The sequence below is a fragment of the Cyphellophora europaea genome (genome assembly GCF_000365145.1).
Source record: "Cyphellophora europaea CBS 101466 unplaced genomic scaffold supercont1.3, whole genome shotgun sequence".
In the NCBI taxonomy this organism is placed as follows: domain Eukaryota; kingdom Fungi; phylum Ascomycota; class Eurotiomycetes; order Chaetothyriales; family Cyphellophoraceae; genus Cyphellophora; species Cyphellophora europaea.
Genome location: NW_008481809.1, coordinates 2,652,788 through 2,666,351, shown reverse-complemented (window position 1 = coordinate 2,666,351; position 13,564 = coordinate 2,652,788). Strand labels below are relative to the sequence as shown.

Here is a 13,564-nt window from a genome sequence, read left to right as displayed (position 1 = left end):
TACTGCAGGGTGGACGGTGTCTCGCCAACCAATCGGTTATAGGCTCACCCCGCGAGAGGCAAGCTGCCGCTCTTTGCCTGCTGGATCGGCCCCCCAACAGCAAAGGCAATGCCGTCAGCGCCACGAGTGAGGCAAGTAAAGGGACGAGCCACAAATGCTTTTCAAGCGTCAACGGAGCGTGTCCCTTGCTTGAACGCGCTTTCTGCCTCCTGACGCGCCAAGACCGTTCGATCGTGACGTCAACCAATCTGTCAGCGGCGTCGTTATGGATGAAAGATCTGGTAGGTCCAAAGCAGCTGCAAGGTAGGTTTCTTTTACTATCTTATGTTTACTTGCGCGTTTAGCACGTGCGGTTCTTGAATGTACGGGAGGCAGTTGTCCCTGATAGCCACGTCGCGGTATTTTTCGACACCCTCTGCCGGGCCTTCCAAGCAATTCTTCAGATACAGGTCCACGGGTTCGTCGCCACTGATCATGCCAAAACGGAAGAGGGCATCAGAACTCACCAATGGAGACTCTGAAATACCGACGTCCGTTGCGCCGCCTCCCGCTCTACCGCGTCGCCGATCAAGTACAAGGAAAGCATTGCAACCTGCTCCTGCTGCGGTCGATCCCAATCCCGACACCAATGCTTTTATAAAGGACGGACAGAGCGCTCTTCGCGCGTCGCCCGATGGCGAGGTGGCGCCTAAGCCCAAGAAGACCTCAAAGGGTGCCAAGAAGGCAGTCAAATCCTCCGCCCCGCTGCTCAAACAAGAAGAGGTTGAAAATGCTGTCCCAGCAATTGTCACTGGTGAGAGCCAGGGTCAGGGTCTCCCAGACCCTGAAGCCGAAGGTGACGAAGAGGCAGACGCTGAGGAGCTGAAAGAGGCCTTGGCACGACCACCTCCTGTCAACAGCTCGTACCTACCCTTGCCATGGAAGGGAAGGCTGGGCTACGCCTGCCTGAACACATATCTGCGAACTGCAAATCCTCCGGTCTTTTCATCGCGGACGTGTCGCATAGCGTCAATTCTCGAACATCGACACCCCCTGAAGGATTCATCCCAATCAGAACACCCGACCAAGAATCGGCCGGATAAGGAACAGCCAGCAGACATTGCAAGAGGTCAGGCATACGTCGAAGGACTGGGTCTAGCCAACGCCCGCGACATCGTCAAAATGCTTCGGTGGAATGAACGATTCGGCATCAAGTTCCTAAGACTCTCATCTGAGATGTTTCCCTTTGCCTCGCATGATGTCTACGGTTATAAGTTGGCGCCCTTCGCCTCCGAGGTACTAGCAGATGCTGGTCGTGTCGCAGCCGAGCTGGGACACAGACTAACCACCCATCCCGGGCAATTCACGCAGCTGGGCTCTCCACGTAAGGAGGTTATCACCGCCTCCATACGTGACCTGGAATTCCACTGTGAACTCCTCGACCTGCTCAAAATGCCTCCTCAGCAGGATAGGGACGCCGTTATGATTCTGCATATGGGTGGAATTTTCGGTGACAAGGTCGCCACGCTTGAGCGTTTCAGAGAGAACTATGCCAAGTTGTCCGACCCGATCAAAAAGCGACTGGTGCTCGAAAACGACGATGTATGCTATAGCGTTCACGACCTGCTGCCCATTTGTGAAGAGCTCAACATTCCATTGGTGCTTGACTTCCACCACCACAACTTGGTCTTCGACGCTGACAAGATTCGTGAGGGTACGCTAGATATCATGAATCTCTACGATCGCATCCGGGCTACATGGACTCGCAAAGGCATTACACAAAAGATGCATTACTCGGAGCCTACCCCGTCGGCTATCACCGCTCGACAGCGCCGGAAGCATAACCCCCGTGTTGCGACCCTGCCACCATGTGCACCCGACATGGACCTGATGATCGAAGCCAAGGATAAAGAGCAGGCAGTATTTGAGCTCATGCGTACATTCAAGCTGCCGGGCTTTAAGACATTCAGTGACATACTGCCACATGTCCGTGGTGATGAGAATAAGCCATGGAAGCCGCCCAAAAAGAAGACGCCCAAAAAGAAGACGCCCAAAAAGAAGGTGGGGGAACAAGTCGAAGAGGAACCCGAACCACAACCCCCACCTTTAATTCCCGATGAAGAGGTCGCTATGGGCGGGCCCGAGGGGCGAGTCTACTGGCCCCCAGGCATGGAAGAGTGGCTTCGGCCGAAGAAACGCGAGATCAAACCGAGAGACCCGGCCAAGATCAAGTCTACGGCTCAGAAAGCGGCGGAAAAAAGAGCGGAGAAAGCTCAATGGCAGGCTGCGAGAGAGGCCAGTGCTGAGCAAGACAGAGATGCATCAGCCTCCGTCAGCGCCTCGGAGCTTGTCAACGGCGCGACTCCCGTCAAGGATCTGGCAGCCTCGAAATCGGTATATGATAAGCCAAAAGCCTCGAAGCCTGTGAGGGCGCCAAAGTCAGCTAAGAAGGCGAAACCTGCCCCCACGCCTAGTACAAGTGAGGATGACGAGGCTGAAAACGGCGATGACTTGGACATGCCAGATCTCACGGATGACGAACATGCGGCGCCGATACAAGCTTCCAGGCCGGGTCGAGTCAGTCGTCGACAAAGTGGTAGAGCCACGAAGCGCGCCGTGAATTATGCAGATGCGGACGAGTAATCACAACAGCAGGTATCCGTCCCTCGTATCCCGCCTGGGGACAACATCTGTCCTTCCGTCACCGTAACATCATATGGCAAACGATGGCTAGGTATGACGCTTGGATATTCAGACAATTTGTCTTTACGTCACCGTTGATGTTGTGGAGTCTGTACCGATGAAAGGCAAGGGATGGCTAGAGTGCTAAGCCATCACGTGCCATGTATCAACAAGAAGATAGAAGAATTGTGATTCAGCAAAAGGCAACATGGCTGACCATATCTACTGCAAAGATCCTCGGGCCTCCAGCAGGTACCTGGAACTGAGATCTCGGCTGAGGCGCCGGGCGCACGGTGTGTAGAGAGGGGTTGAGGAGCACGGTGGGGGTAATGGCCCGGAGTGGATTCCGTGTCGGCGAGCAATGACATCTCCAAAAGTTAAGCTCGCCAGCCAGGCACACGTCACAAATCGCAAAAGCGCGTTCCTGAATGCCACCCAATGCCCCACGGCCATACGCAAATTCTGGCTGAAATAAAAATGACAATTGCCCGTCGCCCCATTTCGCTCCTGCTCGTGACATCTACATTCTGTGCTATTTCCGCTCTGCTCATTCCTCAACACACACTATCAGACTCCTCCAGCACACCTCACCAATACCAGCAACATGGGTTATCCAGACAAGTTCGAAGGTTTCATGATCAACGACCACGACAAGTGGACTGATTGTAAGAGAAAAACCTCCGTCACATTCATCTAGATGCTAACACTGCACAGTCAAGAAGCAAGAGGTGATTCCAGGCACCCGGACTCTTCCCAGTGATAGACTGACATCGGCAGTTCAAACCCAAAGTCTTTGGCGACAACGATGTCGATATCAAGATTGAGTGCTGCGGCGTCTGCGGTAGTGATGTACACACCATCAACGGCGGCTGGGGTGGTGCCCCTCTGCCTATCTGCGTAGGACATGAGATTGTTGGCAAGGCTATCAAGGTCGGGTCCAAGGTCAAGACCGTCAAGGAGGGCGACCGCGTTGGCGTTGGCGCTCAGATCTGGGCCTGCCTGAAGTGCCCTCAGTGCAAGAGCGATAACGAGAACTATTGCCCGCACCAAGTTGGTACGTTAACCACTTTCTTCTGCGATGTAGCTGACCGCCCCAGACACCTTCGGTGCCCCCTACCCCAAGGAGGTCGATCCGGACGAGACAATTACTCAAGGCGGCTACGCCTCACATATTCGTGCTCATGAGTATTTCGTCTTCCCTATACCAGACGCGATCCCATCGGAGCTGGCAGCACCCATGATGTGCGCGGGATTGACTGTCTGGTCACCTCTGAAAAGAGCGGGTGTTACCAAGGGCAAAAAAGTAGCGGTCGTGGGAATGGGTGGTCTCGGCCATTTCGCCGTTCTTTGGGCCGCGGGTCTCGGTGCCGAAGTGACTGTCATCTCGCACTCCCCACGTAAGAAGGACGATGCCATCAAGTTAGGCGCCAAGGAGTTCGTGCTCAGCAACGAGGAAGGCTGGGAGAAGCCGCTTGCGTTCAAGTTCGACTTTGTGCTCAACACCGCCGATATGACCCACACTTTCGACATCGCCAAGTACCTATCGATTTGCAACGTCAATGCTCCCTTCCACCAGGTCGGCCTGCCCGATGAGCCTCTTCCTCCGTTCAAGGCTCAGGGTTTCATGGCGAACGGTTCTTCTATTGGCGCGTCCCACATTGGCTCACGACCGGAGATGCTGGATATGCTCAAGTTCTCCGCCGACAACAAGCTATTCCCTATGGTTGAGACCCTGCCTGTTGGTGAGAAGGGTTGCGCAGAGGCTGTTGAGCGCGTTTCCAAGAACAAGGTTGCTTATCGCTTCAGTAAGTTGCTTTGTCCCATTCCGATCTCGGTGTGCTAACGTTGGCTAGCTTTGACCGACTACGAAAAGGCATTCGGTGCCTAAACATCCAGCTACATACGAGCTCAACGTCGCCCTTTGTGGATGGGTCAATGGGATGGGTTTCGAGTATCAGGCAGTGAATGAGTGGAGCCTTTTAAATGACGATGGTACAGGTAGTTCAAATGACATGACCGCCCTCCTCTGATCCCCTGAACTCTTTACCCCCACTTGGGAATGGAACTGCTTTGCTGTGACCCTGACGTCCAGTCGATGTGGTACGTGGTGAAGCACAAAGGAAGTTCTTTCTTACCGCTGGAGTCTTCAAGGAATTCTAAATGCGCAGATGTCCGACAATGGATCAGGGACAAAGAACATGTCACGACCATTGGGCAAGAGCCCGAGAAATTGTTTACCTGCGGTATAGGCCCGCTGTCCACCGAGGTTTGTCGGTGCGTTTCTCTCCCAATCAACTTGAAACAATCACATCGTGTCCTCGAAATGCGAGTGTCTGCCACAGCTTTGATACCAGCCTTGGTGGCCCTCGTCTCTGCGGTCCCTACACCAGACCATTACGCGTACACTAACAAAACTTTTGTCCACAACGCCCTCGACCTGGCCAGACGTGCATCTGGACCCAACATGAACCCTGCCGAGCCAAAATGGGGCTGCAAATTTGCCTTTTCCAGCAACTCTTGCACCAAAACTGGCACCTCTGAGAATGTTTTACCTCTCACTCTCGCAGCTAACCCGACAAAACCTGTGAACATAAGGCCTGACCAGCTCGGACAGCAGATCGGGGGTGCTTCCGGGTGCTACAGCCTGGGATCTAATTCCAAAGCGGCCGCGATGAACGATTTTTGGTTTCTTACCGATACCTGCGCGCGTGCGGACACTAGCAGGTATGATGTACGTGCCCCCACTCCTTTTCTCCGAGCTTATCAATGCCGCAAGCGCTCTCTGCTAACGCTGTGTAGGTCATTGCTGTCTTTGATACTACGGATTGTAGGAACAGTGGTAAGATGACGCAGTTTGACATTGGCAGCAGCTGGATCCGTAGTGGACGCAAAGGGTTCTGTAGAAAGACTAACTTTCCCATAAGAGGCGTACAGCTATGGCAGTGGCTGCCCAATACGCTACCAGGACAGTTGACAGGTTAAGATGGCGGGGCTGGCGGAGTTCAGGTGAGGGTAAAGCTTGTCCTTCGAATTTACGGTCAAATACCCTTCATTCATCACCCGGTCAACCTCTCCGCGCTCCACGTTGGCAGTCTGAGAACGGCTGAGGCGGGCTTTTTGACTTGGGGTAGATGCTGTACGCCCACAATAAGTGAAGTAAACCACCCTCCAGCGAACAGCAGACACGCCAAGACTTTTACTGCCTGAGATCTTAGGTAGCGTCTTCCGTGGTCGCCTCGCGACCAACAACGGAAGGGTGTCATGAGCAGTGACAGCATGGATATCACACTGCTTCTTCCAGAGTCAGCACGAACCAAAGGCGATTAGGGCTTCTATCGTTCAAGCTTTCGCGATATATCACCCGCATGAGTGATAACTGCATTCGCTCAAGCTTCGAGCATAGCCGATAAGCCCGAGAGGCTATGATGATGCCCTTGGTGGACAAGGCTAGACAGATGTGAGCACTGCTGACTATCAGCTTGCGGACACGTTCTTCACGACTACCTGCGCTGGACAAATGACCTGACAATGGAAGGACTTCACGAGGCGGCTTGGCCAGGGAGTGAGCCCCAATGATTGGTTGAATGGCATCTGGCTTCGCCTGGCCTTACTGACTAGGTGGGCTGCGAGAAATGCTGCTTTTATTGACGATGGTAGTTGGGAGCCTGGTCTCAGTTCGGTAGTAAAGGTTTTGTGACCTCGACCTCACATCCGAGGAGGTGATGCTTAGAACACGTCCAGATTCTACTGGCAAGGGGGATCGAGGTTTAGTTTAGTTTCGGGCCCCACATGTAGGGATCTCGGCGCCGAGCCAGAAGGTCCGTCAAATAGTCCACCCATGAACGCAAAGCTACTTGCAACACCGACCTCCTTCGCGGTCGTCATCCTTCATGGGGTCCTCGTCATATGTGCCGTCGGCACTGATGACTATGCGATGTCTAGAACCAGATTTCGAGTTTGTTTGCACCGTGAGAGAGGAGCCACGGCAACATCTTGAGCACATTTGTTCCTTGCCAACCTTGTTTCAACCATTAATCATTGTCAACCGAATACTCCTAGCCCATCAAAGTGACTGCTGATCTTCAGCGCGTCCTTTATTTAACAAGTATGGATCAGACCCAGTCAGGCGCAAGGTTTTCTTGCGAGCGATGTTTCCAGAGAAAGGTTAGGTGCGAGAAAGCCTATCCATGCCGAAGATGCGTCGACTCGGACCTCGAATGTATAGAACGAGTTCCTGCGGCACCAAGACGTAGAAGGCGCGAAGAACTGTATGTGACGACAACGCGCTCGTGATCCCTCCAGGTGACTAACGAGCAAGGCTCCTCGAACGGCTCCATCGTGCGAACCGGTTGTTGCGGACTCACAGCGCCGATGAAAGTGTCGGACGCAGCCCGTCTGCGGCTGCCAGCAGTCCTAGTTCCACACAGGGAAAGCTGATACTCACGAACGAGCGGAACGCACGTTTCGTCGACAATGACCTGTGGAACTCGGTTGGAGGCGAGCTCCTGGAAGCCCATGAGACCAACTACGAAGAGCATTCCGAGACCGACAGTAACAATGATCCAATCGACGACAGCTATGACCTTATACTCGAGCTATATTCCACCGGACGTACTAGCATTGTCACCCTGCACCCACCAGCCAGTGACATTTGGAAGCTCTGGCGCGTCTATCTCGACAACGTCAATCCACTGAGCAAGCTAGTCCATCGCCCAGTAACCGAGAAGCTTATTCAGAGAGCTTGTGAAGACGTAAGGAGTATCGACCGGGCAAGTGAGGCCTTGCTCTTTGCCATGTACTTCACAGCGGTCGGAAGCCTAAGTCCGGATGAGTGCCAAAATCTACTTTCAGACTCAAAATCGGTTCTGCAAAAGAGATATCGCTACGCCTGTAGGGGTGCGCTGGCTAGAGCCAAGTTCCTCAGGACTTCTGACTTGCGGGTGCTTACTGCTTTTGTGATTTATCTGGTTAGTGGTGACTTTCTGCATCGTGTTCAGGCCATGGCTATCTTCTCGGCCTCGTGAGCTGCAACCAAAGCTGACTTCTGTGTAGCTATCAGCGCGCACTAATATAGACGGCCGCACTTTATGGTCTCTGACAGGTGTGGCCAGTCGAATCGCCCAAGGACTAGGACTTCATCGCGACGGGGTTTCGTTGGGATTACCAGTATTCGAGACCGAGATGCGACGTCGATTGTGGTGGCAGATACTCTGGCTAGAATTTCGCTCTGCCGAGAAAACTGGCTCGACCCAGCTCGGCGAGTTCTACCATTTTGAGACTAAGCCTCCTCGCAATGTCGACGATATTGACATCTGGCCTGGCCAGACAGAAGAGGAGCTTGAAGAGGTGATGAGTCGGCGGGGCGAGGATCGTGCAACCGAGATGATCAACGTAGCGCTACGTTGCGAGAACGGAAACTTTTGGAAGGAACGTATGACGAAGGGCTCGACGCCGGCCCCAGGCTTAAACTATGCTCCCAACGCCCCCCAAGAAGATCCACGACACAATGACGACTTGATCGACGAGCTCGAGAATCGTGTGCAAGATAGATTCGTCCGCTACTGCGATCCGTCGGTACCACAAGAACTTCTCGCCATGATCCACATCAGGGGGGCTGCGGCGTATATGAGGCTCATGGCACACCACCCAAAGCAATGGAAGGGCCACACCCCGATACCCGAGGAGCAAAGACGGCGACTATGGGGCTGGGCAGTGAAGATAATCGACCTGGATCTCTTACTCTGCACCACACCATCCTTACAACGCTTCGCATGGCATTCGAATGAATACATTCAATGGCAGGCACTCGTCTACTTGCTGGAAGAATTGCGCAAGCATCCGACCAGGGACGACGCCGCCGAAGCTTGGGACAAGGTCGACAGTATCTTCGAGCATCACGCCATGTTTATCGACGTAAAGATCCCGCTGCATACTGCAGTCTGTACTTTGGCGCTGAGAGCCTGGTTGGCGAGAGAGCAAGCACTCCAAGAGCGAGATCCACAATCTGCTCTTCAGGTACCTCCGCGCATCCTGAGGATACGTCAGCAAAGGGAAGAATCGGGCAATCCTAATCTAGGAGGGTGGGCGCCGTCGCAGAGCGTGCCCGCACAGCCTAGCCAACAGCCACCGTGGGACTTTCACTCCGGCCCGTTAGGTCAGTCTTTTTCAGAGTCGATGGCAGACGCTCGAGCGAACGAGTACCTTGCTGCAAACGCTGATCCATTGCAAGCGGTTCACGACCATGCCACCAGCAACGGAGCAGGTCTCGACAGTGAGATGGACTGGGGGATGTGGGACTATTTGATCAACGACTATGAGAATACCGACATGACAGAGTTTTTAAGCACAGATATATAACGAATGTACGGTGAGATCCAGTCTCGATGCTCGACGATCCATTCCAGGCAGTAAAAGTCTTGGCGCTGGCCTCCCCAGGCTGGAAGTATTCTTTGTACTGCCGCCATAGACAGGCGAGAGACTTGGCTGCCCTGGTATCAGCTGTTTTCTCTGTTGAACTTCGAGCGCGTGACTTTTGGATGTGATAGGTGGTCCTTATTTTTCGAGACCAGCCACCCGAAGGTAGCAGTCTTCTCGAGATACATTCAACAACGGTTTCGGGCCGCACTACGCAATAGTCACTACGGCATCGGCAAAAGCTATCAATCATCTCCAACACGTAGGCGGATTCTATTCCGACATTTGTCCTTGTCCTGGGTAGAGGGTAGCTTACATGACCTACCATCTGCTTCGAGAGCCGTATCATCGCCGACGACTTCCCCAAGAACTTCCCCAGCACTCCAAGACACGGGGTTTCTAGAAATTAGCGGGATTGAAGCGAATCTCTTCTCGCGTCTCTATCATCTTGGCCTCGGCAGTATGGGGAAGCACAAGAAGACGGCATCCGAACATTCGGGATCATGTACGTACCCCAGAGTTGTCAACACCCGATGACTTCTGCGGGGTCATGCTAGATCTATTCTAGCATTCGTGTTCGGAATGGAACGGGGCCATGAGTCTTGTCACGCCGTTGCCCTCGGTCCAGTCGGGACAGTGTCCGTTTCATCGTGCGGGACGATTGTCGACAGCTGGCTAGCAACTGCTTTTTCCAGAAGAATTCTTTTCATATCCACAGCTCGAATTTTCAGTGGGTTTTATGTACTTGTACTCCATGCGCACATGTGGACAAGACAATATCGTGCGGCGCTGGACCAGTGGCGTTGACGATTTTCTTCCACGTTGCATCCCGGCGGTATGGAGTCAGTTATCGTGCAGGTGGAGAAAGAGATCGCAGGAACTGGACAAATGGCTGCTTGCAGCTCTGCAAAAGCCTAAGGGTCGTAGCCATGTGGCGGGTGGGGGTCGTTTAGTCTTTGCACGGAAAGGGTAGGCATTGGGAGAAGTGGGACATCTTGGACCATGAGAAGTTTTTTTCTTGCAAAATACAATAACATACCGGCTCGGGGTTGAATCACCGAAGTGGTTGGTTTGCCACAGGCAAAAATCCATGCTGCTCTGTGCACTAGACACGTGTGACCTTACTCTTCACATGGCAGAAGAATCTGAGCACGGAATGCGCAAAATGCGGAAGGCTAAAGTAACAACCACTGCGCAATGAGGGAGGGTTGATGGTCAGCTTCGGGGACGTACTTGGGACCCTGTGTCCTTGGCGTTCGATAATCGTGCATGATGCGTGGGTGATGACTGACCCTCGCACGTCCGGCTGACGGAACGCGACCGAATCCCCCTCTGCTCGATCATCGCAAGACCTCGGATTCTATCCCGTCGAAAGTTGTGAGTCAATTCGTGGATGCGAGTCAGAATCCAATGGTATTGTCGACGATGAGGTCAGTGGGAGAGGTGCAAGACTTCGCCAAGGCCGAAAAACACCCTCAGCTTCTTGTTTTCAGCTTTGCAGTGGCAGCGCGGGCTCGTGGCACAGAAATCTGGGGCATGCGGTAAGCCAGTGCCGAGGGAACACCTCAGGCCGCCGATAGCGTAATGTGGCGAGGGCCGTTCTTTTGGACCGCCTCAGGTGGCAACGATGGGAACTACAGACATGTGTTGTCGCACAATGAACGACGACGGGAGAACGTTGAGACCATGTTTAGCAAGGGCAGTGTGTAATCAGCCCTAAAATGCGACGGTGGCACGGTGCAAGATGCAGGTGAGGTTGCGATGAGTAAGAGGCCTTAAGGTGCGGTCCTATAGGCAGTTTGCGGGCAGTGGTTTTAGGCGCTCAGGCTGCCAGATTGACACCCCAACTCCTCAACTAGGCAGTAGCCCTCTCCGTCGGACTTGCGGACCAAGCTGCCAACTGCCAGCCTGGGATATCATTGATGAAGTCACCGCCGTCGCAACGACAGGCGCCGGAGTGTTTTGGCAGTCCGGATCACCCTCGTAGACGAGAAAAGGAAACAGGTTTGTTTCATCACGGCTCAACGTTCGGGTCCCGAAGAAGGCAATAGCAGCGACGATGTGAACGATGTGCAGGCGCAAGTCGCCGACGGCCCTGTGAATAATCATAAGAGCAAGCTGCTGTTAGTCGTCGGTCTCGTCCGCGCCTGTGGCCTCTCCATCACTCCTCTGTACTTTGTATGTGATCCGGAATCGAGAACCTGTCACCTGGTAGTAGTTCTGGCCCAGCATCCCACGCTACGCGGTATCGCTTGACCCATCACAAAGCGCATCACGGCCACGCGGACCTCACTGGATCATATTCGTTTTCGGACTGACCTCTGTAGTCTTTGGGGTTATTATCGAAACTCAGCCAGGGGCAAGACGGAAGCAAACCAGTCGCCATCGTCTGGTAGTCTCGCTGTCGACTCGCCGGACTATCATCGGCCGGTTGGCCTCTACTGAATTTAACCGGAGCAAATCCCGTTTGGGAACCAGCACTTCCAAGCCCTGGGTGGCCACCGGTGGTCCACCGAAACGACCGAGGCCTCCTTCCCCGAGGTCTTTCCCCCACGGAACGAGCTCCATCACCGGATCGGTGAGTCGACCGCCAGAATCGCTGGTCGCCGGACCCCTGCCTAGTCCTGGTCGCGGGACCTCAAGGCGCCATCCGCCCTCAGCCACGCCTCGGTGCTCACCTGGCCGCCAATTATACCAACTCCCGTACCACTTTGGGCATTTACCCAGCATTCTACGCCCGTTGACTGGCCCCAGAGTGTTCCAGGCGGTCAAAGACACCTCCAATTGCAATTGTCACGCTCTCGAGTCATCAGCTGCAAAAGTATTATTACTGCCTGGCCTGCTCCTGTTTCTCGTTCCGAAGCCACCTTTCTTCCTTTTCACAGCACTCCTCACTCTACTCCGTACTCCGGAAACGTCCACACACTTTACCGATCACATCAAGGAGGCTTCGCTAGAGAGCAGCCCCTGCACCGGAACCGAGGTCCCGCCGCGGTCTTGAAACTGACGGCCGGCGCACGGGATAGCGCCCAAAACTGTCCAAAACTGTCCCACCGGCCCAAGGAAACCCACCCGGTCCACATCGACAGGGTTTATCGCTTGGCGGATCCGAGTGCACCTGGGCCCCATTCCCGAGAAGAGGGCGAAATCCCACCCCACCGACCCGGCTCCAGTAGTCAGCTCGAATACTACCGTGCCAAAGTCAAGGGGGTAAAAGCAATCATCCACCCACTATTCTATATTACCCCAAAGACCCCTACATCTGGTCGCCATCTGGGCATCGATCTTGCATCTCATCAACACATTCCATCAGTACCGACAACATATCTAATTGCCAGCCATCCAATTCTGGTAGTACGGAGGAGCCGTTGGTTGCCAATTCCGTCGGATACGACAGATCTCCGATCTGGGACATCACCGCGTTCCGCGATCGCCATACAGCGTCCTGCATATGCACTGACGTAGAAACACAAACAACTTTCCACGTCTTATCCGAAAAGAAAACACAAACACACCGACCGCCTCCTCGCCACCTCTCACTCCTATATATCTATATGGTTATCGCCAACAATCTCATCCCCGCACACCACACAGACACAATGGCCAAATACAATCGACCGCCACTATTCACCTCGCCATACTCAAACATCTCTCCGCCAGCCACGTCCTTCGACATGGCGCGTTCGTCATCACGCGATTCTGCCAACTTCCCTTGCGCGTTCTCCTCCTTCTCAATACCGCTTTCGCGCACGTCCTCCAGCTCGTCCACATCACATTCGTCGCACGCGCCAGCGCCTACTAGCCACCCCACCTCAGCACCAATGCGCCGCTCGAGTAGCGCCTCGTCCTCGCAAACCACCTGGCTTGCTTCGCCATACCGCTCATGCCTGGGCCCCAGCTCTGCTGCCTCGGAACCCAATTCTTACCTCTCGGACGACGATCTGCTCAACCTCAACATCCCTGTCGAGACTATCCCGACGCCTGCCAAGCGCGTCGCTGAAATGACGATAGAAGAGCAGATCGCGCATCTACGCGAGCTTCAAGCCCAAGAGGAGCGTGAGGACCGCGCGCGTCGCGAGACTCTTTCTCCCCGGAGAAAGCAAGTGCGCTTCCAACCTGGTACCAACCAAGAAAAGGCTCGTCGGCCTAGTCAGCTCAAGCGCCGGTCAAACACAGTTCGACGCGGCCTCAATGGGTTGAACGGTCCCATGTGACCGGCTACTACTTTTCAGAGCATTTTCGGGTCTTAATTCTTCATGAGCATACGAGCCACAGCAAGCGAATCATTTCCAGCGAGAACGATGTACAATACTACAGGCAGCAGCATCATCATCATCACCGCCACTATCATCATCAGCATGCGGGAGGATCGGCATTACAGGCCATCTTGGATGGACATTTCTTCAATACCCCAGTTGACCGCCCACGGAGGCTTCATTATTTGCATTTTGACGCGTCGGTCTGTGGCCCATAGTTGCCACTACAGTGG

General features: G+C 54.0%; 4 protein-coding genes across 4 annotated transcripts; all 4 read left to right on the top strand.

Annotated features, from left to right (window-relative positions):
* Positions 1-474: 474 nt before the first annotated feature.
* HMPREF1541_03921 (UV damage endonuclease UvdE) lies at positions 475-2,622 on the top strand (the record flags this gene model as incomplete). The annotated part of the gene is made up of 1 exon (XM_008718269.1): positions 475-2,622. The coding sequence occupies one exon, from the start codon at positions 475-477 to the stop codon at positions 2,620-2,622; it is 2,148 nt and encodes a 715-aa protein (XP_008716491.1).
* A 643-nt stretch (positions 2,623-3,265) lies between these two features.
* On the top strand, positions 3,266-4,549 carry HMPREF1541_03920 (uncharacterized protein; the record flags this gene model as incomplete). The annotated part of the gene is made up of 4 exons (XM_008718268.1): positions 3,266-3,343; positions 3,439-3,715; positions 3,759-4,466; positions 4,515-4,549. The coding sequence occupies 4 exons, from the start codon at positions 3,266-3,268 to the stop codon at positions 4,547-4,549; spliced, it is 1,098 nt and encodes a 365-aa protein (XP_008716490.1).
* A 2,308-nt stretch (positions 4,550-6,857) lies between these two features.
* HMPREF1541_03919 (uncharacterized protein) lies at positions 6,858-9,018 on the top strand (the record flags this gene model as incomplete). The annotated part of the gene is made up of 3 exons (XM_008718267.1): positions 6,858-6,880; positions 6,980-7,628; positions 7,714-9,018. The coding sequence occupies 3 exons, from the start codon at positions 6,858-6,860 to the stop codon at positions 9,016-9,018; spliced, it is 1,977 nt and encodes a 658-aa protein (XP_008716489.1).
* A 3,656-nt stretch (positions 9,019-12,674) lies between these two features.
* HMPREF1541_03918 (uncharacterized protein) lies at positions 12,675-13,289 on the top strand (the record flags this gene model as incomplete). The annotated part of the gene is made up of 1 exon (XM_008718266.1): positions 12,675-13,289. The coding sequence occupies one exon, from the start codon at positions 12,675-12,677 to the stop codon at positions 13,287-13,289; it is 615 nt and encodes a 204-aa protein (XP_008716488.1).
* Between the last annotated feature and the right edge of the window lie 275 nt (positions 13,290-13,564).